General features: G+C 43.7%; 1 protein-coding gene across 1 annotated transcript; it reads right to left on the bottom strand.

The window, feature by feature from the left end:
* Positions 1-1,207: 1,207 nt before the first annotated feature.
* Positions 1,208-22,427, bottom strand: IHO1 (interactor of HORMAD1 1). Its single transcript, XM_064724161.1, has 8 exons — positions 22,372-22,427; positions 15,108-15,267; positions 13,602-13,759; positions 11,758-11,806; positions 11,019-11,106; positions 3,660-3,763; positions 2,459-2,893; positions 1,208-2,425 (listed from the first exon to the last, which is right to left on the bottom strand). The coding sequence occupies exons 1-8, from the start codon at positions 22,425-22,427 to the stop codon at positions 1,571-1,573; spliced, it is 1,905 nt and encodes a 634-aa protein (XP_064580231.1). The 3' UTR covers positions 1,208-1,570.
* Between the last annotated feature and the right edge of the window lie 1,693 nt (positions 22,428-24,120).

The following is a 24,120-nucleotide window of genomic DNA, read 5'->3' as shown; positions in this document are numbered from 1 at the left end:
CCTCTGCACAGGGGCTTGCAGCAGACACCTCCAGAGGTCCCTCCAAGCTCAGCCATGTGCTGCCGAGCTCCCAGCATCCACACCAGGGGCTGCACGGAGACCTGCACCAGTCCTTGCTAATTCCAAGGCACACGGAGTGGCAAGCCCACCAAACAGGTTTTGCCCAGCGTGCTGGGGCTGCTGGGGGGGGCGGGTAAACAAGGGCAATGTAAATAACAGCCACTCCTGCCGGCAGCCATCACCAACCCCCTGCACTGACAGGGGCGTCCCAAGGCTCCGGGGGCTCCCCATATCTAACTATCCCCCCCACCCCCCCTTCTCCTTGTTAATTAACATCACTGGACCAATGTTAAGCTGCAAGGGTGAAGGTTTCTGTCCTTAAACACCAGAGAGGAGCTAAAAAAAGAATCCTCCCGATTCCAGGATCCAGGGGAGTTAAACAGCTAAAGAACAGCTGCCTGTTCTCCTGCTGGAACAGGACTCTACCTCTCCCCAAAAAAAACAAAACAAAAAAAAAGGGAAAAAAAAAGAAGAAAAAAACCCAACCCAACATAGAGACACTGGGCTCTGGTGAAGATGAGTTTATTAAAGCCAGAAGAAAGGGATCACAGCCATTTCCCATGGCATAGCTGGATAATTTGAATTTGTGGCATTCTGGTTTTGTCAACACCAAAATGTTTCTTTTGCTGGTAACATTTCAGATCAAAAATCAAACCTGACACCAATGCCCAAAGCAGTGGGAGCTGCCCACAGTCCCAGCTGTGCACCCTGAAGAGAGTTGCTCTGTGGGAACTGGGACTGTCCAGACATCTCATCTGCTGGATCTGCCTGTTGTATCTTTGGTTTCTGAGAACCACTGGCCTTGAAAAGGGTATGTTGGAGAATTCTTTAATCAGCCAAGAGATACAAAAGACAAATGAAGTAGAAACAAAATAACTTCCTGGAATCTCTGAAACTGAGGAATTTCAGCCTGTAAGGAGAAGAGATACAGTACTGGGCAAACCTGAGATGCTGGGGTTTGGTTTTCCTCAGTTAAACCTCTTCCTGCCAAACATTCACAAACAACTCCTGAGACAAATCTGAACCTGATTGGAATCAACCAGAACAATACTACTCTACTAAAAACCTGAACTTTTACATAGCAAACCAACAGAGATACTAGGAGTGAGAAACAGAGTGAAGCCTCGGGCCACAGAGATAGCATTGTATCAATCTAGCTGAGGAATTTCCAGTAGACCTCGGTGCCAAATCTGACTGAGCTGACAGTCTGCTCTGCCTGCCCTCTCCTCCCTGGGAATGTCAGGTACTTCACTGCTGTGTAAATGTGTAACTCAAGCCCATGGCATTTCTGCTGGGAGCAGGGAAGTAAAGCAGCACAGATCCCTTCAGCTTTCCAAGCCAGGGGAGAGCCCTGCTTAGTCCCTTACAATATCTCCAACTGGGCAATAGTACTTTCAACCATGCAGGCCTGAGTCTTGCCTCTGACTATGCCAGTAACACACCTAGAGGAATAAACTGCAGCTGAAATGGTCATTCTGCACTAAGGGCTCTGAGCATGAAACAAACCCCTTCAATCAGAAGAATCACTATCTAACAGTAAAGAGCAACAGGCTGTTTTCTGCTGTGCCTGTGGATTGACAGGGTGTGGTTTCTTGGAGCTTGAGGGGCTTTGGCGGCTGAAGTAGCTCATTTGCTTTACACCTGTTGTGCTACACAGGGAGAGCACATTCTCCTCGGGAGAGGAATCCAGGAGATACCTTTTTACACTGGAAACATTCATTGTTTTTTTAATTTCAGGACTTCTCTTTCTTTTGCCTTCAGGTTGTTGCAAGCTTTTATCAGAGTGTGGCACTGGTGTGAAATTCTTTGTAAGCCCCATCTTAGGACTGCTGAGGATCTGCTGATGGGGAGCTGCAAAAACCAGGTCAGAGTTTTCTGAATTGAGATCAACCAAGTAGCTGTGAGGGGTATTTTTTCTGGAGCTTTCAAAGTCAATAATCCCAGTTGCCTTCCTCTGCTTCAGCCCACTGTCAGCACATCCAGAGCGTTCACCTTTCCTCTTGGTGGAGTGTGTTGTCTTTCTCCTTATTGCTCTTTTCCAGGACATCCTTCCTGGACTCAGTTTTGTTTTGTTCCCTACAGCTGCCTTCTCCACCTCATGGTTTGTGGGCCAGTTGCTGTGTCTTTGCCCAGGTGTAGCTTTCTGTGTAGAATGGTGGCAAACTTGAGGCTGCTGCTGCTGTGATGGTGTCAGGGGTTTAAACCCTTGAGTGCCTCTCCTGAACACCTTCCTCAGGGGGGTTCGTAGAGGCCCTTCCAGTGGTACAGGACACTGTTTCTTCTGACTACTCCCCAAAAAGTGACTGCCAGCCCAGCACATGCAAGGATGGGCAGCACAGCTCTGTGTCTCCAAGCTGCATTTCACCTCCTGCAAAAAGGTGTTTGCTGTGCCACAGGCTGCTGTAGCAATGGGGCTGGCTTTGTCCTCTGAGGCTGGGTTTAGGTCACCCTTAGATGTGCCATCTCCAGTGAGCTGGTTCCCTCCAGGGGAGGCTCTGTGTTGCTGTCCCACTGTCACACAGGGGAAATAAGACCAGCCTGAACAGCTGCAAACTCCCCTGCCTGGGCAGCATGGCTTGTGCAGGTGCTTCTCACTCAGGACACAGTACTGGCACGGCCCAGGGGAGGTCTGGGAAGATTTATCTGTCGTGTGAGGGGCCAGGCTGGCACCAGACACAAGCGTGTGCTGCCCAGCTGAGGCATTACACGGCGTCAGGAAGCCAAGTTCTTTACACGATTTCAGGAACTGGTCATTCAGCTGGGCTGGCAGGGACTCCAGACCTTCCTTCAGCAGCTGCATACTGGATTTCATATCCAAAATCTCAGCATCTTTCTGGGGAAGCAGAAAGCAGAGCAGAAGCAGTAAAAAACACACAAAAAGGCACAATAGTAAGGAAATTTTAGGTACTATGTGTCAGTTTGGTATTGACCCAAAGATTAGCAATTTGCATCTTCTTGTGTAATAGATATCCTCAAACTCTCCCACAAAGGTGAGAGTTTTGGGACTGGAGCATCCCCCTAACCCAGAGTGTGCCCCCTCTCCTGGGAGCACTGCCTTCTCATGTGCTGGTGTGACACATCCTTGCCAAAAGCAATTCCTGCAGCAGGGCCTTTGGAGAAACCAGCCCTGATCAGGAGGTCTCTGACAGTTCATTCTTGTGTCGCTCACATCCACTTGTTTCCTTTTCACGTCTTTTTTCCTCTCCCTGTGACACACCTGGCTGAAGGGACAAGGTGCTGAGGGACAAGGTGCTCTCCCCTCACAGGCATGCACTGCACCATGTCTCCAGCAAAGGCATGTGTCAGGTGAGGAAGCAGAGAGTGCTCCATCACAGCCTGCCACAACAAGGCACTGTTGGCTTCTTCTCTTACCGACCAGGGCTCTGTCAGAGCTTACAGCACTGTTAGCTTGGGTAAGCCTCTGTCAGTAGCTGGCCTAGAATTAGCTTTTTAATATGTCTTTCCCCTTTCATTATAACAGGAGCAGTCTGCTTTATAATCCACCATTCAAAGGCAATTTAATATTCAGTCAGTATTTTGAAGAAGCAGGAGAAATTCAGTTTGAGGATTCAGAATAAAAGATTAATTTCTTCACTTACGGCTGCAAGTCTCCTCTCCATCTCCAGCAGTGCCTGCTCCATTTGGCTTTTTTCTGTCAAAGCTTTCAGCACCAAGCTGCAGTGACTTTGAAGAGCATCTTCCACTAAATAGGGAAATCAATAAAAACCACATTTGGTCTTTCATTTGTAAATGTGAATAAAGTGCTATCAGTACTATTGCTACTCTCTGCATGGCTTGGCATGAATCACCACATGATTCTCCTGCTGTGATCTCCCCAAGCCCCAAGCAATGAACAATGGGGTGGATTTTTAATGGAAGACACTTGACATTTATAAGATGCTGCACATAGTCCAAACCTCATTTACTGCCCTCTGTTAATGTGGCAGCTGGAGAAGAGAGGCTGTGCAGAGCTGCAGAATTTGGTAGGCTGAATGCAGGGAAGGCTGAGGCTTGGTTGTCTGCCAGGTGCACAACAGGCATGGCCAAGGCAGGGGGACCCCAGTACAGCTGATCCACCCCTGTATAAACAACACTCTCATGCAACCAGGTGATGGGAAATGGGGCTTGAACTGGATGGAGGTGTAAGAAGTTAATGGCTAAGAAGTGCAACCAGAGAAACTGTGTCACAAATGCACAGGAGGCTGAAAATGGAAGGAAAACTACTAGAAGGAATAGAGAGAAATTATGAAGGAGTGTGCAAAGAACCGGAATTTCCATTTGCTGGTCATGGGAAGAGATGGGGTCAGAAATCACCTGAACCAGGCAGCTGTGCCCAGCACTTAGTAGTGGGGGCCCCAGCAGAGTCCTGTGGAGGCACAGGCTCCCTGGGAGGGTTTTAAATTGAAGCAAGTTGCTCTTGGATTCAGTCAGTCTTTTTGAAAAACTGATAAAACCCCAGGGATTTGTGTTATATGATTGTATAACTATATAACTCCCCCCATACAACTTCAATTACTCTTATAGGAACCACTGCTGTGCCTAATACACTATGGGATAGGAACACAGCTTGCATTCTGTGTGGAGATGAAAAATCTTTAGCAATCTTGTGGAAGTCTACTTTAAATTTGTAAATTAGGACAGAGAGAAAGAGCTGAGAAAGAGTGGAGAGAAAGAGCTAAACATGTCTGGTCTTTCCTGTGAAGGGTGCAGGAAGGTGTGTACAGATGGTGTGGAATGTTGGCTGGCTGGCACAGAACAGGATCCAAAGCACTCTTGCTAAGGTAAAGCACTGCCAAACCAATGGGCCAGGAGAACTGAAACCCTGGAGTGCTGGAGCACTGCATACCTGAGAGAAATCAGAATAAAGCCTACATTTCAACAAGCTGCTACAAGAGCCCTGCAATTAATGAATCTTCTTTTGCTACAGATCCAAGGTGTTTGATTGACTTTGGTGTCAGAGGAGCTGAGAGCCCATCTGAAGCTGTTCCTGCTCTGCAGTGTTTATCTCAGCTCCTTGCTGAGCACCTCTTGCCCCACAGTGCTGTGCTCAAAGGCTGCAGGGCACTGGGGATCCCTTCTCCTCCTGCTCAGCTCTTTTCATTAAGCTTCCAGGGACTTAATTATCTCAGTGAGCTGTGGCCTTCTGTCAAACTGGAGATGGAATTGGTTAAAGAGCTAATAACTATTAGGGAGCGGCAGGCAGAAAGTGATTGTACAGGCTTTGCTTCTGAAAAAACAGGGATGGTTTTGAAATTTTGGGAAGGAAGAAAGGAAAAAAATCTGAGCAATTATGGGCTTAGTAATTTGTTGTCTTATGGTGCAAGGTTTTAGAACAGACTTTGAGGAGAAAAGTACTCAAAGATATGAAAGGAAATAGAATAAGAACAAGATTTTATAAAAGGTGGGTTGTGATTTAATGCTCTAAGACAATGCAGGTGACTTCTTTGTCAAAGACAACACAGTGGCCTTTCTGTAGATTCAAACAAAGCTTTTCACTGGAAGTTGTCATGTAATATAAAAAAAAGGAGAAAAAATAAGGAGAAACTTAAAAAATAAGCCTCAACTAAAGGGAAAACATCAGCTCTGGAGCTGAGTGGCATGAAGGGACAAGGCAGCTCTGACAGGTGCTCATCAAGGTCTTCTCATGGGCCAAACAGGTTTAAAATCTGCTATAGTCACCTGGGTGCAAAAGTCAAAGGGCATTCAGTTATTTAGCAAGTGACACAAGGAAGTAAATGCCAGCCCCAGAGGCCACAGGTGACACTGGGCAGTGGGGTGAGTGGCCATGCACCAGCTCTGCCTGACAGAACTGCTATGCACCCCAGGATGTCTGGAAGCCCACAATCCTTCCCAGCTGTCTATGTGCAAGGAAAGACACAGACTGGGCTAGACATGGGCAGAGAAAAGCTGCAAGTTAATTAAGTGCTTACATGGTAATCTCCTCTTATGAAAGGAGATTGAAAGTGTTTGTCTCGTTCAGCCACGCAAAGCTGAGGCGCGGGGTGGCACAGGGCTGGAGGTGCCACTCAGGGATGGGCACAGGGAATGGCACCTCCTGGCACCAGGAATCCCCTGTGCCCTGCTGGGATTTTAACTTTGCCTCTTCCAAAGTAGCCCTGCTGGGCACAGTGCACACAGCTGTCATTTGGGAGACAGAACCCTGCAGTTGCCTTATCCGTGCATCATCCTCACACACACTGAATTAAAACCACCTCCCAGACTGGAGCTCGAGGGGAATTTCTCCATTATATCAGGATGCACATCACCACATGGCTTTGCCTTGTTCTCTGTAGGAGCTTGACTGATTTCTGAGGATTATCTGCAGGTATTTCTAACAATATGCTGTTGCAGTCAATGTGGTTGCTGTTTTTAATCTTTTAGTGTTTTGTTCTGACAGATTTAGACTGTTTTAGAAACCTGGAAAGCTATAGTTTGTAGAATGGATTTGTAACGGGGGAGTGAATGTCTGAGTGGGCCTTTAAGACATTTCATCTCCCTGATTGGAAACAAAGGCTACCTGCAATCTGAGAGGAGGTTTTGGGGGAGCCTGCCAACCTACAAAGAGAAGGAAAGCAGTACTGAGTGAAGGAAGAAACTCCTTTCATGTCACTTTATCACCTTCCATGCCTACATCGTGAAGATACAAGAAGGGCAGCATCTGCAAGCTTACCTTGCTGTTCTTCCCCATATGCTTAATTTTAGCTCAGAATTATTTTTAAAACTTTCTGGTTTCCCTAATCTATCTATTCTTCTTCAACATACTATCCTCAGTCTAAAAATAGTCCTGCATCCACTGGGCTTGTGATCTGCACACACATTTGACTCAGCACAGCGTGCTGCCGGCAAGCAAGCAGCAGCCAGCCTTTTGAACATGTTTCGTTTATACGTGTAGGAGTATCCTGCAGAAAAAACCCTCAGTACAGAGGAGGGGACTCTCCTTCCCTCCCTGCTTCTATACCCAGAGAAGTGTTCAGACTTGTCAAGCACTAATAAACAAGGTAAAAATAAGTGTTAATAAAGGCTTACCAAAAAAATAGGCCTTGAGACAGCCAAATTAGATCAGATCAAGGACCCTGTTAAGTCTTTTTTCTTTGAATATGATCAAGAAGGGCTGCTTCAGAGGTTTCCTTCAAATAAACCCTGCAGCAGATAGTTATTGAATAACTTGATCACAGACAGGAAATCTTTACTCAGTTAATGGGTGACTTATGCACAGACTTGTGCCTCTCTCGAGGTAATTTAAACAAAGCAGTTTTTTACAATCTGAGACATTGCTGTGTTTTGATTTGCTGTACCCTTGTGTTCCAATGCTGCTGTTTACAATAACAACATTTGGAATATGAAATCTGGCATGAGATAAAAGGCTGAAGGACCTCGGGGTAGGGCTGCCACCCTGTGCTGCAGAGAGTTCCCTGCAAATCAGCCTGTGCTCAGGTGCAGCTGCACTCCCAGCAGCTGAAAACTACAGCCTGAGCAGCCAAGGGAGGGAGCACCAGCCTCCCAGCCTAGGAATATTAAACAGCAACTGCTTCTGATGCCTCTCTATCATCATCTATGCAGCTCATCCTGAGATTGGCACTAGCAGCACAGCCACTTTAAATAACACTTTGGAAGGAGGTTGGTTTCCCCATGCCCAGATTCAGTAGGGGAAATTGGAGGTGCCACAAATCTGGTGAGACACAAGCAGGGAAGACAGCTCTGGAGCTCAGCAGAGCAGTGCATGCTCTCCCTGGGCAGCCATGGGGCTGTGCCAGAGGGTGAGAGAGCTGGCTGACATGGCTGCACCCTGCTCAGATACACTGCAAGCAGTCAGCTGGCAGCTTTGTGCTGGCTTAGCCTGGGTCCTGCTCCACAAGACATCAGAGAGCACCTGAATCAGGGGACTGTGGGATGAGCTGCCCCTGATCTCACCCTGTGCTACAGCACACACTGCTCCAAGCCCTGAATTGTGACAATGAGGGGTTCCAGTATCTACTGGAACATCCACACTTCCTCTCACCATCCATACTGAGCTCTTTTGGAGTCTGGTTAAGTCCCTCACCTCAAGTTAAGACTAAACCTCTGGTTAAGTCCCTCACCTTTGTCAGTCACTGCATGTCTAGTTAGCAGCTACATGGAAAAAAACATTTTTAAAATCACTTTCAAGCTTTTTGACTGTTCAATCCATACAGGACATAAGGGAGTCTGAATTGGGTGTCCCAGTCTGGACCATGCTGTTCAAGGTAAACAAGTTCAAATCTCACCATTTTAAACACAGCCATGTCCCCTGGAAACTTTGCCAGCAGCTGCTGGGCCTGGGGAGTCTGGAAGCAAGTCATGTTTGAAAACTGCTCACTGTGCCCTGCATCTTGTCAGAGAGCTGCATCACCTCATACCTCTGCAAGTGACATATTGCACATTGTTTTGTCACCCTTGATGGCAGTGTGTCAGAGGATTGCCTGTGGCACTCAGGCTGGGAGGATGCTGCTCGTGTGCACTGCAGACAAGGTGTTGTGGAGGATTCAGCTGCTCTGAGCTGTCACAGCTGGAACTACCAGATACAGAACAGCAAAGCAGCAAGAGAGGGCTGAGTGGTGAAAATTGACATTTGTATAAAAAAAATAGAAGACTTTAATAGAAGGGTGGATATGAAAATTAAAATGTGAAAAATATGAAAAGAAACAAGCTACAGGAGTGGAAACCAGAAGGAAATAGAAAATAATGAATGGGCAAGTCAATGAGAAAAAGTATATGTATATAAGGTGGAAGAACTGAGGCCACAGGGTCTGTCTGCCCCTTTACCTCCCTGTGCACTGCCCACTGAGATGTGAGCAAGGCACAGAGCGCCTGTGCCTCTGTGGAAGCTGCTCAGCCAAACCTTGTATCATCTCCAGGGCTAGACACAGTTCTATCCACTGTGTGCAAGCACATATGGACAAACACTCAAAAGAGAACATTTTAAAAAATCTTCCTGCACAGACCACGCCAGCCCAACAGCACTTGGAAATGCTTTGGAAATACATTTTGAAAAATATTTTCTGTTTTGCTCTTGCCTGGTGGCTGTGCAGTCTCTGCCAAATATGCTTGCTACCCACTGCTAAAAATGCAACCAGTGATACTCCTTATAAGCTTTTAATGAAGATAGACTTGATTTCAAGTTCCACCTTCCTTTGCTTTTCAGAGCTGTTGGAATGTTCTGGTGCACTAGTTCTCTTCATCTTCTGCATTCCTCTCCTACATGTGAAATCCTTCACTGCCAGTGATTTAACATATCTCTGCCATGTAACCCAGATCCCAAGGTACTGTATCATCACTCACTGGCATTCAGAACTTTATTAGCTCTGAATTTAGCTCTTTCACCTGAGTTTTGGAATTTTATACCAGTTTTTCAAGGGAACTGCCTCTTTTCAAGGCACTAGCGTAGGTATCTATTTCGTGGGAACTTAATTATCCATCACTGTGATATCAGTCAAATGGCAGTGTTTATCTGCAATTAACCAGTGACAGATGAACCTCCCAGAAATATAAAAAGAACAACATTGTGCAGCATGTGATGATTTTCATTATATATTCAACATTCTGCAGCATGATGCATTACAGAAACTGCCAATTTTTCTTTTCAATTGCTTTGAAAATCTAGCAGCATGCACCTCTGGGAGGTTTCTCATTTCATTCAAGGCACATTCATTGAAAATGGATATGGAGACGAAACAGGACAACCGAGTAAATGATATGGAATGAAGAGGGGGAGCCCTGAACAATAGATTTGATTTTCAGTGCCATGACAACAATTTCTGTTCACGAGCTATGTGAAATTAGGCAAAGTCCTGCTGCAGAGTGGACAAGCTGAGGCACTGAAGTAATTAGGAGGTGGGAAAATGTGTAAGAGGGAATTTGCTGTGCTGGCCAAAGCAGACAGATTTTTGTTTACATTAGGGTCCCACCAAGAGCACTTGCCAAACACAGCAAGGGAATGTTCTTAGTACAATGAGATTGGTATTTCAAATGTACAGCCTATCATGGCCTCCAGCATAATGAATCAGACTCCACTCTTTTTGCTTGAGAGGGCTCTGTTGATTTAAAAGCTATCTGTCAGAGGTGTGCTTTGTGGAAGCCACATTTTGCCACACAGTAAATACCACTGTGCTTTTGTGAAGGTCTGCTGCCTTCATCTCACAAGATACAACTCACTTCACGTTTCTTGTGTATATTGAAAATGGCCTCTTGTTCTGGCACAGAGCAGAGCAAGCTCTGAGCAGTCCTGACAGAGTGTTGATAAAGCATCACACCAGCATTAAAAATTAATGTATTCTCAAAGGCTCAGATCTAAGCTAAATTAGAAACGATTTCTTGAAGCATTTTCCCTCAGTAAAGATTCTGTGATTAGCCACTTGAGAGACAGAGTTGTTCAAAAGTATTTTATATTATTGGCTTTTCTGGAGGTCACCCTTTTATCATGGCAATAGTGTGCTTCACTATGTGCTTCTCATTCAAGAAATGAGCAACACTAGTTTTGTTTACATCCAAAACTTAATCACTTCAAGCACAGAGGAGCAATGGAAGACTTCAAACTAACATATGAAAATTGGAGAAAGCCCTAAAAACTGAATGTGGATACTCAGGATATAAATATCTGAGTTATTTTTTACTGTGTATTCCATTAGTACTCCAGATAGCCTAAAAATGATCATACTCCAGACAAAACACAAAACCAGAGGTGTGTTTATCAATTTGAGCACAGTGTCTAGCCATGCCACGCCTAAGTACAAGAGAACGGAGAGAAGGAAAAAATGAGATAATAGGAATGGAAAACCTGACAAGTCCATACCATGGATAAATCTTCTTTTCTCTCCTCCCTAAGGGAGAACAGCTGTGAGCAGAATGACTTGCCCAATTCACCCCAGCCTTCTGACAACATGCTGACATTTGGCAGTTTGACTGTGCCCTCTGCTGTTAACAGGAACACAGGAAGGACTTACATGTCTTGAAAAGGGTTTCTAGGCCAACCAAACTGGATTTGAGTTTGGAATCAAGCATTTCTTCAAACTTCTCGAAGCGCACTGGCAGCTGTAAAAACAAAGGTAAATGGGGAAATTAAAACATTGCCTTTTCTTTGTTTGCAAAATCACATCCCCAGATGCCACAGAACAATGACTGCAACTCATGAAATGGAACAGCCTGAAAATGGTTATTTATCTGTCACTTGAAACAATTTGTGCAGCTGTTAGTTGCAACCCCAAAGAAGATCTGGGATGGCTCAAAAGGCTCATGAAATCTGAACATATTTCAAAAAAGAGACACTGATCTGTAAAATAGGATTAATAATAACTAATAAAATGAATTTTAGAAGTGTTGGGTCAGAGACCTTCACCTTCAGACCACAATGACTAATCCTGAGAGTAGACTGCTTTCTTAGGCAGAAGGGAAAAAGAACTGATATTTGCAGGCTGCCACTAAGCTTGTTTTGCTCTAGAGACCCAGAGAAATTCCACTACTGGCTCTGAGGCAAGTCCCTAAAGACCTTGACCCTAAGGACACAAAGGCAATGGTATATGCAAAAAAACCCTTACAGTTGTTGGTTTAAAGTATTTGAGTGCTTAAGACACAGAATGTAATATTTTAGATATCAGCATAGCAAAGGAGAGAAAGTGAATACTGAATAGTCTGTAGTATTTCTAACTCTTCATTATTTTGCATTCTGAATTTGAAGTAACTTACCTCTTGAAGCTTGTCTTTGATGCTGGAAATAAATGTGCTTAGGACTTCACTAAAATGGAAAAAAACCAACAAGTATGAAACAGAAATGTAAATTACTGAAGTGTACAAAAATTGAAAAGATCACTGTAAAAATGAGACATGAAACACTGCAAGGCATAATGTAGAATGAAATGTTAGCACAGAACCATGATTACTTCAGGGGGCATAACCCTTTGAAGTCACCTCAGCTGTTTCAGGAAAACATGGACTCTGCAATGTAAAGTAAGAAAAAAATACATATTCACACATGCTCATATATATCAAATACATGAAGTTATGGGGTTTTTACTCTCAGATTTTGGCCTCTCTGTCAGATTTTTCGCTGGCATTTGCCCAGCTGTCCATTAGCTGCTGGGGTGTGAGCGCTGTTATCGGCTCCGGAAGGACCCGGCCTGTGACGCGCCAGTTGCTGCGATACACGGCTATTGTGCTCGGACTAAAATAACTGTGGGAAAAACACGGGAAAAGCTTCAGCATCAACAAAGCCCAGGCCAGGAAGAACAAATACTGCAGATCTTTTTCTCCTGAGATTATGCCTGCGGTTTCTGTTATCTGCCCTTTTAAGTTGAGCCAGCGTATCAGGAACCAGGCTATATTCATGATTAACTTGCCACACCAAAATGCACGGATGGTTGCTAAGCAAAGTGATAACCTTTTCCTCTCTGAAGATTTGGGTCATTTGAAGTCAATCATTTGAGTGATCTAAATTACAACAGCCAAAAATATGCAGAGGCCAGGTAGAATCTAGTTATGAGAAATCTCTCTAGCTTTGTGGAAAGGAAGATACTCATTTTCTTAGTCAAACTTGAGGGGGATACAAATTGATAAATTATATGCTTATCTTTGAAAAGATAATATAGTTATTTCTAAAAACAGGCTTCTAATCTGGGAGCAAGTCTGGAGTGTAGGAAGAAGCATAATCCATTTAAAGAAAAAATAAGGAATAATTATGAGTGATGCCTAAACATTTAAAAATACTTTGTCATTTCATTACAAAAATCTTCTTCTAATAGGCAATGGAGAATTAAATTTTGTCTTATCAGAAAGGCAGTGCCCAATAAAAAGGCAGGAGAGAATACATAGCCAGATTTGATCAAAGGCTTTCAATAAAAACACACTTCACTTCGGATGTTACATTACAAAATGTACAGTGCTAAGAATTATTTATAGGTGCACTGGGGAGTTTGCCATATTTCATTTTTGAGCTTTAAATTGCTGGCTTGTTCCTTGAAGTCCTTCAGGACCTACAGGTACCTGTAATTCTTGATGTTTGACAAAGAGTAGATGCAAATTACATAAGCAAATAACACTTGTCTGTTACCAAAAAACCAATACATAAAAATCTTGTATGGAAATAAAATTCTAGAGATATGTGCAGGTTTATAAAGATGCAATCTGCACACAAGTGTGATTGGCAATCCCCTCATCTGGCCCAAATGTGAAGGCCACCCTCAGAGTCCCTTTTATCACTCCCCACATAGCCTATAAAAGTTTGAGAGAAAAGGGTTTTCACAGAGAATCAATACAGAAAAAAGAAACAATGCTGATTAGATAAAGACAAAGGTAAATTTAGGTTAGAGTTTTGCTGTTCAGTGGGGCTTATGGCTGAATGTGTTACATAAACTGCAAATAAACACTATTCTCTTACCTTGCAACTCTTTCTAATTAGAAATTATTTAAAACCTGAAAATACTTTTCTTAGAGAAATATGCAGATATGCCATATGTGATCTGTAAGAGTGGAAGAAGGAGCTGCAGAGAGTGATAACTACCAGAAGAGAGAATTTCCAGTGGATGTCTACATACCGGTCATATTTATCCTTTATTTTTTTCTTATCCACTTCAAAATTTTCCAAGACACTTTTTGCTCTTCCTGCACCAAAATTAAGAGAACCCTTTTCTCTTGTTTCTTCATCAAATAACTGTGGTTTTGTCTGGTATTTGGTAAAAATACTGGGCTCGCTCTGTGACACAAACAAAAGAAAACTGTTGAAGTACAAAAATAATCAGAACATTAATTAGAAGAAACCATTTGTTTATCCAGTGCAGACAGACTTCCCAGTGATTGGACATGACAGATTACATTGGATGAGGAGATTAAGAATTTTGTGAGATTATGCCTCATTTAGTGTGCCTAGTTAGATCAGCTCTCTGTGGAACTGAGACCCAGCCCAAATTCCTCCAGACACAGGCTTTTCTCTCATCTTGAGGATTTTCAGTTTGCTACAATTATAAGGTGTGCTGGGTTTTTTCCCTTCTATGTTCAAGACAGGGACTATAAATGAATTTCAGTGTTCCTGAAATTGTAGAAAAGTTCAAGTTGTCAGTAGAATCTCCCTGTACAGGAATCTAAAAAAAATCTTATTGAATTGCCTGGTGGATGACATCATTTTGCTGCCAACTAGCAACATCGACAGACTGTAGATGAGTTTTTCACATGCTTCAATACACATTTTAGAACAGAAATTTAATATTAATATGAAAGCTTCGTTCTACAAAATTTCCAGACACTGTGTGACGAAAATGGCAATGCCTTTTCCTTAAAATATAAAAAAATGCAAATTCCATCAATGTTTTTCAATTGTGAAAAGTGAATTTCCTGTTTTGTGTCTGATGAAAACTGCTCCTAAGCAAAATACATAGGACAGCAGATAGCATCTGGAACTGAAGGACAGCCTGAGGCCTCCAAGCTGGCACCACTGCCCTTCCCTAATCTTTGCTCCAGGTGTGTTTATTCTGATCTGATTCTCTCTGTTAGCTGTGCAGGAACTATTTTAATGGAGGCTGGCAACACCAGAAACCATGAGCTGTAGGAGGAATATTGTGAGCTTAGAAAACTCTTCACCCCTATCCAAAATCATCCAAGCATCTACCTTAACAACAGAGCAGCAAGGTCATTGTCAGTGCAGGGAAGCAAACACTGAGTAGCTCTGTCATCCTTGCAGAAAGCTAAGGAAGTGAAATACATCATTTTTGAAAGAAAAATAGATGTAATATTCTGACTTAGCTAGGTAGGTGGTCTAAAGACATTAGCTTGAGAATAATTTCATATTATTTCAGTAACTTACAAAATGTGATTGAAGAAAATCATACCTATCTCAATAATAATTTATAGCAATCTGTTATAAATACCACACTACTCTGACCAGGCTGCTACTTTGTCTTGTCACAGTAAGGATGTGTATGTAGGAAGAAGACAACTTGATTTCAGCAGTTACTGACATTTGCAAATGTTACCACCTGATTTCAGCATTTTCCATGGATTTGAATGGTGGCTGTGTGCCTGCACAGGGCTGAGGGAGTGAGACTCACATCCTGGGAGTTCTGCTGTCCCAGCTGCGTGCCCAGCTCCAGCGGTGCCGCTGCCGACTGCGCGTTCTCCGGGCACAACTGGGAGCCAAAGAGCAGCTGAGAATCACTCAGGCTCGAGTAGTCACTGGCAGTGCTGCTCCTCATGGAAAACTTATTGGGCCTGAAATGGGGCAGAGAGGGAGGTGAATGAGTCTGGAGTAATTAAAAAGCCAAACAAAATTCCCTACATGGCCTGCTGGAAGTGCTACTCTGGATAACAATTTCTGTTGTAACTCAGGTGTTGCTTCGATAAATTGGAAGGCAGCTCCAAGAGAATTAAACAATAAACCTTTCTGACTTATTGCTGACATTTCTTGGGCGTTTATTCTCCAGATGCCTTAAGTCTGACACAGTAGAACAACAAATAAATAGAGGTAGCATATGGCTGGATGAACTGATATGAATTGTTGGAAGTATTTCAAACATATTAACATGCTGCTCAAAAGTGCTCTTCTTTCCCTTGAGCGTTACTCAAATAAATCTTTCCTAGATATCCTTGATTTTTTGCTGTGTTGCTCTGATTCTACTCCTCTTCAGAAACACTCTGATACTCCTCTCCTGCTTTATGGACTAGGCTTGTGGCACAGGACCAGCTTCCCTCAGACAAGGGCTTCCCTGCACAGCTGCACTGCTTTCTCATTGTGTTGGAGCCTGACTTCAATTTTTTTTGTTAGCAAAGGTACATATAAAAGCTTTCTTTCATTTTTTCACAAGGAATTGTAGAAGGGTTTGGGTTAGAAGGGACCTTAAAGATCACCTAGTTCCAACCCTCCCACCATGGGCAGGGACACCTTCCACTGCACCATGTTATTTAAAGTGCCATCCCTTCTGGCCTTGAACATTTTCAGAAGTGGGGCATCTACAACTTCTCTGGGCAACCAGTGCCAGTCCCTCATCATCCTCACAAGAAAGAATTTTTTCATAACAATCAATCTAAATCTACCATCTTTCAGTTTAAATTATCACTATTCCATTGCTCCACATCCACAAGGTCTGGCTGAGTGTTTAGGTTAGGACCAAACACGAAAAAACTGTGCCAGGTTTATATTCTCAGCTCTTGCTTTTTTTGAGCTACCAAGATGGAGAGATGTTTTGCCTTTGGAGCTGGGGACTAGAGACCAAAATAAATGAAAATAATTAATGAAAAATCTACACAGATTTTTCTTCCATGTCAAATGATACAAGTAAAGGAGAAGGAACAGGATAATAACTCATGTGTATAACAAGAGATGATCACCTCAACATTTATTAGCAGTGACGTGTTTGGTTAATCCCCAGTTTTGGAAGGAGCCCAAACATCACAGACACAACAGGGAGGGGATTTAGCAGCAGCACTTGAACTGCTTGGTCTCCATTATACACTAGTGTCACTGACAATATCATATTAATGCTTTTGGCTCTAAGCTCACTGACTGCACTGAGCTGCAGGCAAAAATAGATGAGGTATGGGTTCCTGAATTCTCAAAAAGCCTGATAAGTCTGTCTGAATTCAAACCTTCTCCCTTAATCCCTCTCTGGACCCCAAATTGGCTAAGAAAAATATCTCACTACAGTTTTACTTGCACAGCTTCTTGTTTCCATCTCAGCTAAGCTTTGTAAAAAAAAAATAAATTTTCTTAATCTACAGGCAGTATGTGGGGGAGATGTGAGCACATGGGCTGCCCTGACCCCACACAGGCAGAGGCCCTGCCTGCAATGTAAGCATTACATCTCCTGCACCAGTTTTCTAAATCCTTCTCTCTTCCAGACAAAAAAAGCTCCCTCTTAGTTTGAGGAAGGGTTTTATAATCTTCAGATGCTTTGTGGTCTTGATGAACCGCCTTTGAAATTGTCCAGTATAATTGGTGAATATCACACCCCATAGTACGCTCGTTTTCTCAGGTGCTTTGTGTTATTTACTACCTGAAGCACAAGATTCTTATAACAAAGATTTTATGAGGAGTATTGAGCTGACAGGACTTTATGAACCAAGTGACTTCCTAGGCTTACTCTGCACTACAACCAAAGGCAGCTGTTGGCTGCTCTGGAGCCCAATTTTTCTGCTTTAAGTCCACTACCTCAGCAGTTGGTTTAGGAATGATGACACTTTTGCAAATTAAAGGGCAAGGTGAAACAGATGTCTCTTTTGAATGCACTCATTCCCCTGAGCAATGCTTTCTTTATCCCTTGCTTAACACTGCTGGCAATTAATTTACTAACAAGACCATCTGGGCAATGCCTGGCCCAGGCCTGTCCCTGCCAGAGAGATCAGACAAGGATGATCAGATGTGGGATCAGATCCGTGATGAGGCAACTGCAGCTCTTCAAACCACCTGACCATTCCCTTCAGAATGCCTGAGATTCAAGGGTGCATGTTCGGTCCTAAATATAAACCCTTTCCCATAAACAGCAAGGAAACATCCCAGGTATGCAGTTCCACTTAGCAGTCCCTCCTAAGTGAGGAGTGCAATAGTTTACCTCAGGAGAACTTCTGGCTTTCTGCTAGCATGAGCCATGCTCCAAATCATCTGTGTTGGTGCACATAACATTCCTTTGGTACTGGCATTAGCATATTCATCCGAAGCAAAACCAGCTTTAGATATGTAAAACAAGTTCTTGACAGCTCCAAAAAATGGTAAATCATGCTCTGCTGACTGATGGTCAAATGACTTCATTTTCCAACCTAACTTAATGCAAGGTATTGCAATATTGGCAGCTCCAACCCTTTCTCGTGACATGAGCGTGATCTAAAAAATCTGCAGCGTTCTGCATATCTGGGGGGTCAGCAAGGCCTTCCCAGGCTCTGTTTCCTCGTTGTCAGTGGAAATTCCCCCTTTATAGGAGGAGTAAGAACTTTCAGGAATTTCTTTCATTTTTCTAATTTTCTGATTTCCACTCCAAGTATTTAACACAATCACATGCAAACATTCACTTTTCATTCAAAGGTTCTGGCTTACCTCAAAACAAACATGGCATGCAATAAATACCCTCTTCTAAAGTTTCCTAGATATTCTAGGCACACTGACAAACTAAAGCTTCATAACTGTAAATTGCCATAGGCCTCATCAATCTTTTTTTTAAGAACTGCTATTTGTATTCTGTTGTTTGGATCTGTCCTAATGTGTCAACACCAAGGTTTAAGAGTCATTTGAAAAAGTAAACTGAGACTTCTACAATATGCAATGTAACATTTATCTGCAGTGCTGCTATAAACACTGATTTTCTCTGGTTCTGTCATCCCCACTGAACCCGTGCCAACATCCTTCTTCTTCTCAAGCACTGTGGGTGAAGCTCACTTACACCTTTCTGACACATTTCTTCAAAGTGCAGTAAAGCCTCTTTCCCAAAGAAATCTTTCTCTCCTAGTAGCAGTGTCTTGAGTAGGATCAGTGCCATAAAGTCTCTCTTCTCCTGGTTTCCCTCCAGAAAATCTCAGAGCCCTTTCTGCTCCTCCTCATTTAGGGCCCAGGGCTGAATCACAACAAATCCAGTATAAATTCTGGGAGCTGCCATTCACCTGCTCTCCCTCCTGCCTTTAGCCTGTATCTATAGGAACTGTCTCTGGCTCTGCTATTCTGCTCTCATCCTCACTATCAGCTGCCTGCCAATGTGCTCAGCAAATGAGCAAGGATCAGCCTTGGCTTTGGGTACAGGGCAGCTGGAGGAGTTAAAATCAAAGAGTTTTAGCTGCTCTTGCAGCCTCCAGCCATTTGCCATCTCTTCACTGGAAACAGCAGAAAATTATTATTCTGCTTCCTGTCCTCTGGAATGGCATGACCTGCTTGCTGCAAATAACTTGCACCACATCCTAAAAGGAATTTCTACAAACACATTCTGGCACTGGCCCTAATGCATTAACCACGATGAAATCCCTCTCAGTTATTCAGCTCAAACACTGCCTCCAGTTTCCAGATTTCAGGTTCAAAATCCCTCTGGTCTTATTTTAATTTCTCAAGGTCATTTCTACTTTCTATGACTCTCTTCATTATTCATTCAGCTGTGATTCAACACTGCCCAGACATCCTTACCTTGGCATCCATGTAGCCCTTTGTCCTGAGCTGGTTGCCAGTTACAACAGAGCCTGTTCCTTCAGAGGAGATTGGCATTCCTGCAGAGTAGCCCTGTTTGCTCCCACAAAATTCATCCCCAACCATATTAAAAGTTAGGCATCTGGAGATAAGGATTTTTTTTGCTACTTCCCTCTCTAGCCTGAAGCCATCTTCCAGCCTGCACTTCCAGCCCTGGTTTCTCATTCCTGTGAGGCTCTAGAATTTTACAGCTGCTCTCCTGGTCTTTGTCTTGCCTGTCTTCTTCATTTTCTGCTTCTTCTTGAACCTCAATGTAACTTCAAAATATGTGACCTTGTGATTTGGGATGGAATTTCATGGATAATGGATTGAATGAGGTTTTTAAACTTGGAAGTTATTCTCAACAGCAGAAATAAACCATACAGAGTAGTGGTCCAAGTAGGCCTTAACTTCAAGAAGCTGTTTAGAATGCCTCTTTAATATTTTCATAATTTCTTGGCCTTACACACTCTCTGGCAGGCTTTCTGCTTCTGATGTCTTTGGGAGTCAGTATATGAGTATATGAGTAGCTTTTATGCATTTTGCAAGTTACTTCTTTTCTCATGATACAAGAAATTTCTCATAACTTCAATTTCAAATCTATATAATAAAGTCTGAATAATCCTTCTCCCTCAGGCAACCATTTAACCCTTTGGGCTGTACAGTTTAATTTCATTTTTACTGAGGTTTATTATTACTATTCCAGTGTCTTTTTTCTTTTAATTAACAGCAGTGGATTTTTTGGCATCTGCTGCTCCTGCAGAGATCCTGACTCCAGTTCCCTACTGCCACTCTCATGGTAGCACTACAAGAGTAAATGGCCTGAACAGGGATCTTGTGCTCAGTTCAGGGCCAAGGCAAGATGTGTGCCTTCCCCTGAGAGCCCCTGGCCAAGGCTGATGGTGTTGATGGTGCCTGAAAATGTACTTTCAGCATCACACCCCTGTGATGCTTATGCAGTCAGTCAAAGGCTGATTGAAGCATCAGTGCTTTTGTGGCTGCTGTCCTCCCATCCTCTGTGATCTCCCTCTGCCAGCGCTCCAGGCTGGGCAGGCAGCAGCACTGCTCAACGTGGCACTTTCTCTAATGAAGGCTGGCATTTCAATCCATAAAACTGTGTTCTTTGTCAATACACTCAAATTGAGCCTAAGCTCTCCCAGTATAGCTGTCATGTGTCCCCCTTCCACCCTCTAAAATAACTGGCACCCTGATACTATTGTCCAGCCTGATCTTATTCCCTCTGCTTCATTTCTCAAATCCCTGTTATGTCAATATTCATACATAAAACCAGCTGGAACAGGGGTTCTGGTTCCCCACTCCCTATTTCTCAGGCTGTTAGGGTTGCAGAGAAGCACTTGTGTGTCTGACAGATAACAAATAAAACCCAGAGCACTCTGGGGCTTGTGCAGAGCTGTGTCTGTGAGGGCAATGCATCACTGGAGCTCTGCATTTCCTGGGGACCTGGTGGCAGCTGCTCTCAGAAGTAACACCCTGACTCAAACTTGCAAAGAACTCACAGAGTGAGTCATGCTCTGCCTAGATTATACGCTGATTTTATGTTTCATTTTTAAAGCTCCCTGACAGAGTTTTCTGGGGATTAAACAGCATTCCCTGCTGTGGTGGGAAAGGTTTCTAGTAATAGAAGTCAGCCAGGGAAAAGTAATCAACAATTTTGCCCCCTTTTTAAATACACACACACATTCACATGTTCCTGTGGGAAACTTTTCTTTCCTTTAGAAAAAGTTAATTGTCCACAGAAAATTTTCTTCCCCTTCTTATCTCCTCTAAAAACCCAGTTGCATTTCCAGTAACATTCTATGCCCTATTTGACCCTTTTGAACTCACTTGTAAAAAATGTGGAAAATGCTGAGGAGTGGGTGTTAAAATCTTGCCTATATTTTCTTCCTGCATTAATAAATGAGTTAAAAGGGAAGATGTTGTAGGTGATAGGCTACTTTGGAGGAAGAAATTAAAGTGATTCCTTTCCAAATAGTCATCTGTACTTCTTCCACTCATTTCCTTTCATAAGGCACAACTCCACAGAATTATTTATATATTTTAAAAATAGATCTTATATATCATGTATACAATATAAAAATGCAATTATATATTTTAAATATATTATGTCTTTTAAATATATTCTCTAAACTTCCCCTTCTCAGTCTCTGACTTGAAAAAAGTCACAGGTTTTCAAACTTAGAAACAACTTATTGAAAACTAACAAACCTCCCATAAAACAAACAAAATTAATCTGCAGGTACCAAGAAGACAATAGAGTTAAGCAATGCACAATTATAAAGACAAAACTGTGAGAGATAGAAATAAATTTTCCCCTGAATTGGCTCCCCTTTGCCCCCTGCATCTGTGCAAAATTCAGTTAATTAATATCTATATGACAAGCATTTCTATAATGGGCAAGAAAATGACTATTATGTTTTCATTATCATCTCTCATTTTGGTAACATCTGGCCAAAGAGACAGTATGACTAAAACTGTGAATTTGAACAAGTTAGTTATGTAAGTGGGTTATTTAACTAACAAAGGGTCAGAGTACCAAATTCATCAATTAGCTTTTCTGGAGTCAAAAAGGGGATGAGTCCCACTGCCTTTTTTAGCCATGTGATACAAAGGATGCTCTGAAGTACAAATTGCAGCTTGTCTTACATATTTGCCCTCCAGATGTTTATATCTGAATATTTGTTGTTTCACTGTAGACTGGAGATGTGCAGAGCTCTAGCTGCTCTTTGGCTTCTGCTGGGAAGAAAACAAGCCATGTGTATAAATGCAGGATATGGAATAATTTTTGAGTTACATAATGTGCAATAATGCTGCACATCACGATTCGTTCTATCTGCCCTCTGCACAGGCAGGAGGAACACTTGACTTATCTAATGAGATGAGCATGGCTCACAGGGCTTCTCCAAATACACCCTGAATGGACAAGGGTCCAGCTTCCAGCCAATGCTGATTTTCAGATTCCCACCAATTGTGGGTCTATGGCAGTGCTGGCAGGCTGGGCACATAAACAGGATCCCAGAGCAGGCTAATGAATTTCCATTAGACTTTCCTAATTAGCCACAGATCAGTTCTGGACATGTTTAACCTCACCTGTCATCACCCCTGCCAAGTGTTTGGTTTTACACCCCATCCCTTCTCCATCTCCCCCCACCCACACTCACCCGAGGGCTGTTGGTGTGCTCAGCATCTCCTTGATGTTCCAGATGTTGAAGTTCATGTTGTTCTGAGGGCTGACAGCCTGGCAGGGAGCCCCCAAACAGCACCACGGCCCTCACGGCCTCTCCCCACCAGCAGCGGCCATGGTGCCACAGTGCCTTGCAGGGAGGAGGGAGATGGAAGAAGATGGCCAGCTCCACTCAGGGCAGCATCACCCGTGTCCTGTGGCTGTGGGGACAGCCCAGGGGACACGGCCCTGCAGGCCCAGGACAGGCCTGGCCTGAGGCCCTCCGCAGGCCTGGGATGCAGCCAAGCACTAGGCCTGCCCACCTGTGAGGCCTGAGGGGCCCTGGGGCAGTGCCTGGGTCTCACCCCAGGGCTGGGGGGCCCTGGGGGCAATCCAGGCCTGAGGGTGCTCGGGGTCACCCCAAACTCAGAGTTCCTGAATCACACTCTGAGGCTGGAGAGGCCTGAGGGTCCTATGGCGGTCTCAGGGTCTCATTCCAGGACTGAGGATCTCTGGATTTCACCTCAAGGCTGGAGACTTCTGGGCCTCATCCTGAGGCTTGAGATGCCTCAGGGTCCTATGGAGGCCTCAGGGTCTCATCCCAGGGCGAAAGGTCCCTGGGATCAGTTTGGGACTGAAGGTCCCTGGATTTCACCTCAAGGCTGGAAGCCTCTGGGCCTCACCCTGAGACTTGAGATGCTTCAGGGTCCTCTGGGGGTCTCTGCGTCACCCTGGAACTGAGTGTCCCTGGCTGCTTCCTTGGAGGTGAGGGTCCCTGTGGTCACCTTAGGGCTGAGGGTCCCTGGATCTCACCCTGTGGCCATGGACCCGGGATCAGCCCCAGCTGCAGTCGCTCTGCATGCCAGCCTTTGTTCCTCACCTGGAAGCACAGCCCCAGGCACAGGGGGTCATCACAGGACACTGGGAGGATGAGAAAGCCGAAAGCTTGGAACCTGGCACACTGAGAGCTGCTCTCCTATGTGAGCATGGCAGCCACAGCACCCATTTCCTTTATTTCCAGAGCTGTGTGGTCTCTTATGTAAATACCTCTGGCAGAAATGCAGAAGGATTTAATTTCATCCATCAGAAATATGACAAAAATAACCACCATATAAACATTCCCCAAAGAAACATTCTCAAATATGGTTTTACTGGATTTTTTTTGCCTTGTGGTTCCATAGCACCCATGTTTAGGAATGCAGAACAGGCATGCTTCCTTGCCTATTTTTTCCTCCTTTAATTCAAAACTATTTCAATACTAGTTAAAACGTTTGTCTCCTGGCTCTGAAAATACTCCATAAGCACTAAACCACTGGAGGAATAAAGTTGACATAAATTCATGGATAGATCAGGGGAATTTCTTACATTCCCCTTTATTCTCTTCTGCCTTTAGTATTAAAGGCAGCCCAGAGCTCAGGGGTGTCAAAATAATGGCTTTCTTGATTTATATATCTGGTTTCCTAATCAAATCCCATGTAGATAAAGCTTTCACTTTAGATTAAAAAATAAAATTCTGGTCTTTTACCCATGAAAAAACTTATTGGAGCGATTTCACTGCATTGCTTTGCTTGACATTATAGCACTGGGGTTGGTTTAAATAGCTTGGATCAATCAAGGCAGCTTGATACCTCCCAGCTCAATGAGGAGACTCTGATGTGTTGATTTTCCAGGACCAGAGTAGGGAGTTGCAGCCTGGGCTGTGTTCCTACCTCAGGGATGGGATAGTGGCTGGGCTGTCCAAGGCAGG

Source organism: Zonotrichia leucophrys, chromosome 12, assembly GCF_028769735.1.
Source record: "Zonotrichia leucophrys gambelii isolate GWCS_2022_RI chromosome 12, RI_Zleu_2.0, whole genome shotgun sequence".
NCBI lineage: Eukaryota > Metazoa > Chordata > Aves > Passeriformes > Passerellidae > Zonotrichia > Zonotrichia leucophrys.
This window is presented reverse-complemented; position numbering and strand designations above follow the sequence as displayed.

Bases quoted from the DNA above. Each gene is read 5' to 3' on its own strand.
- IHO1 (XM_064724161.1), bottom strand. From the start codon at position 22,427: ATGAACTTCAACATCTGGAACATCAAGGAGATGCTGAGCACACCAACA. The intron at 15,268-22,371 runs GTGAGTGTGGGT...GCCCCATTTCAG, and splicing joins AGCACACCAACAGCCCTCGG to GCCCAATAAGTTTTCCATGA. The intron at 11,807-13,601 runs GTATGTAGACAT...TTTCCATTTTAG, and splicing joins ATAAAGGATAAATATGACCG to TGAAGTCCTAAGCACATTTA.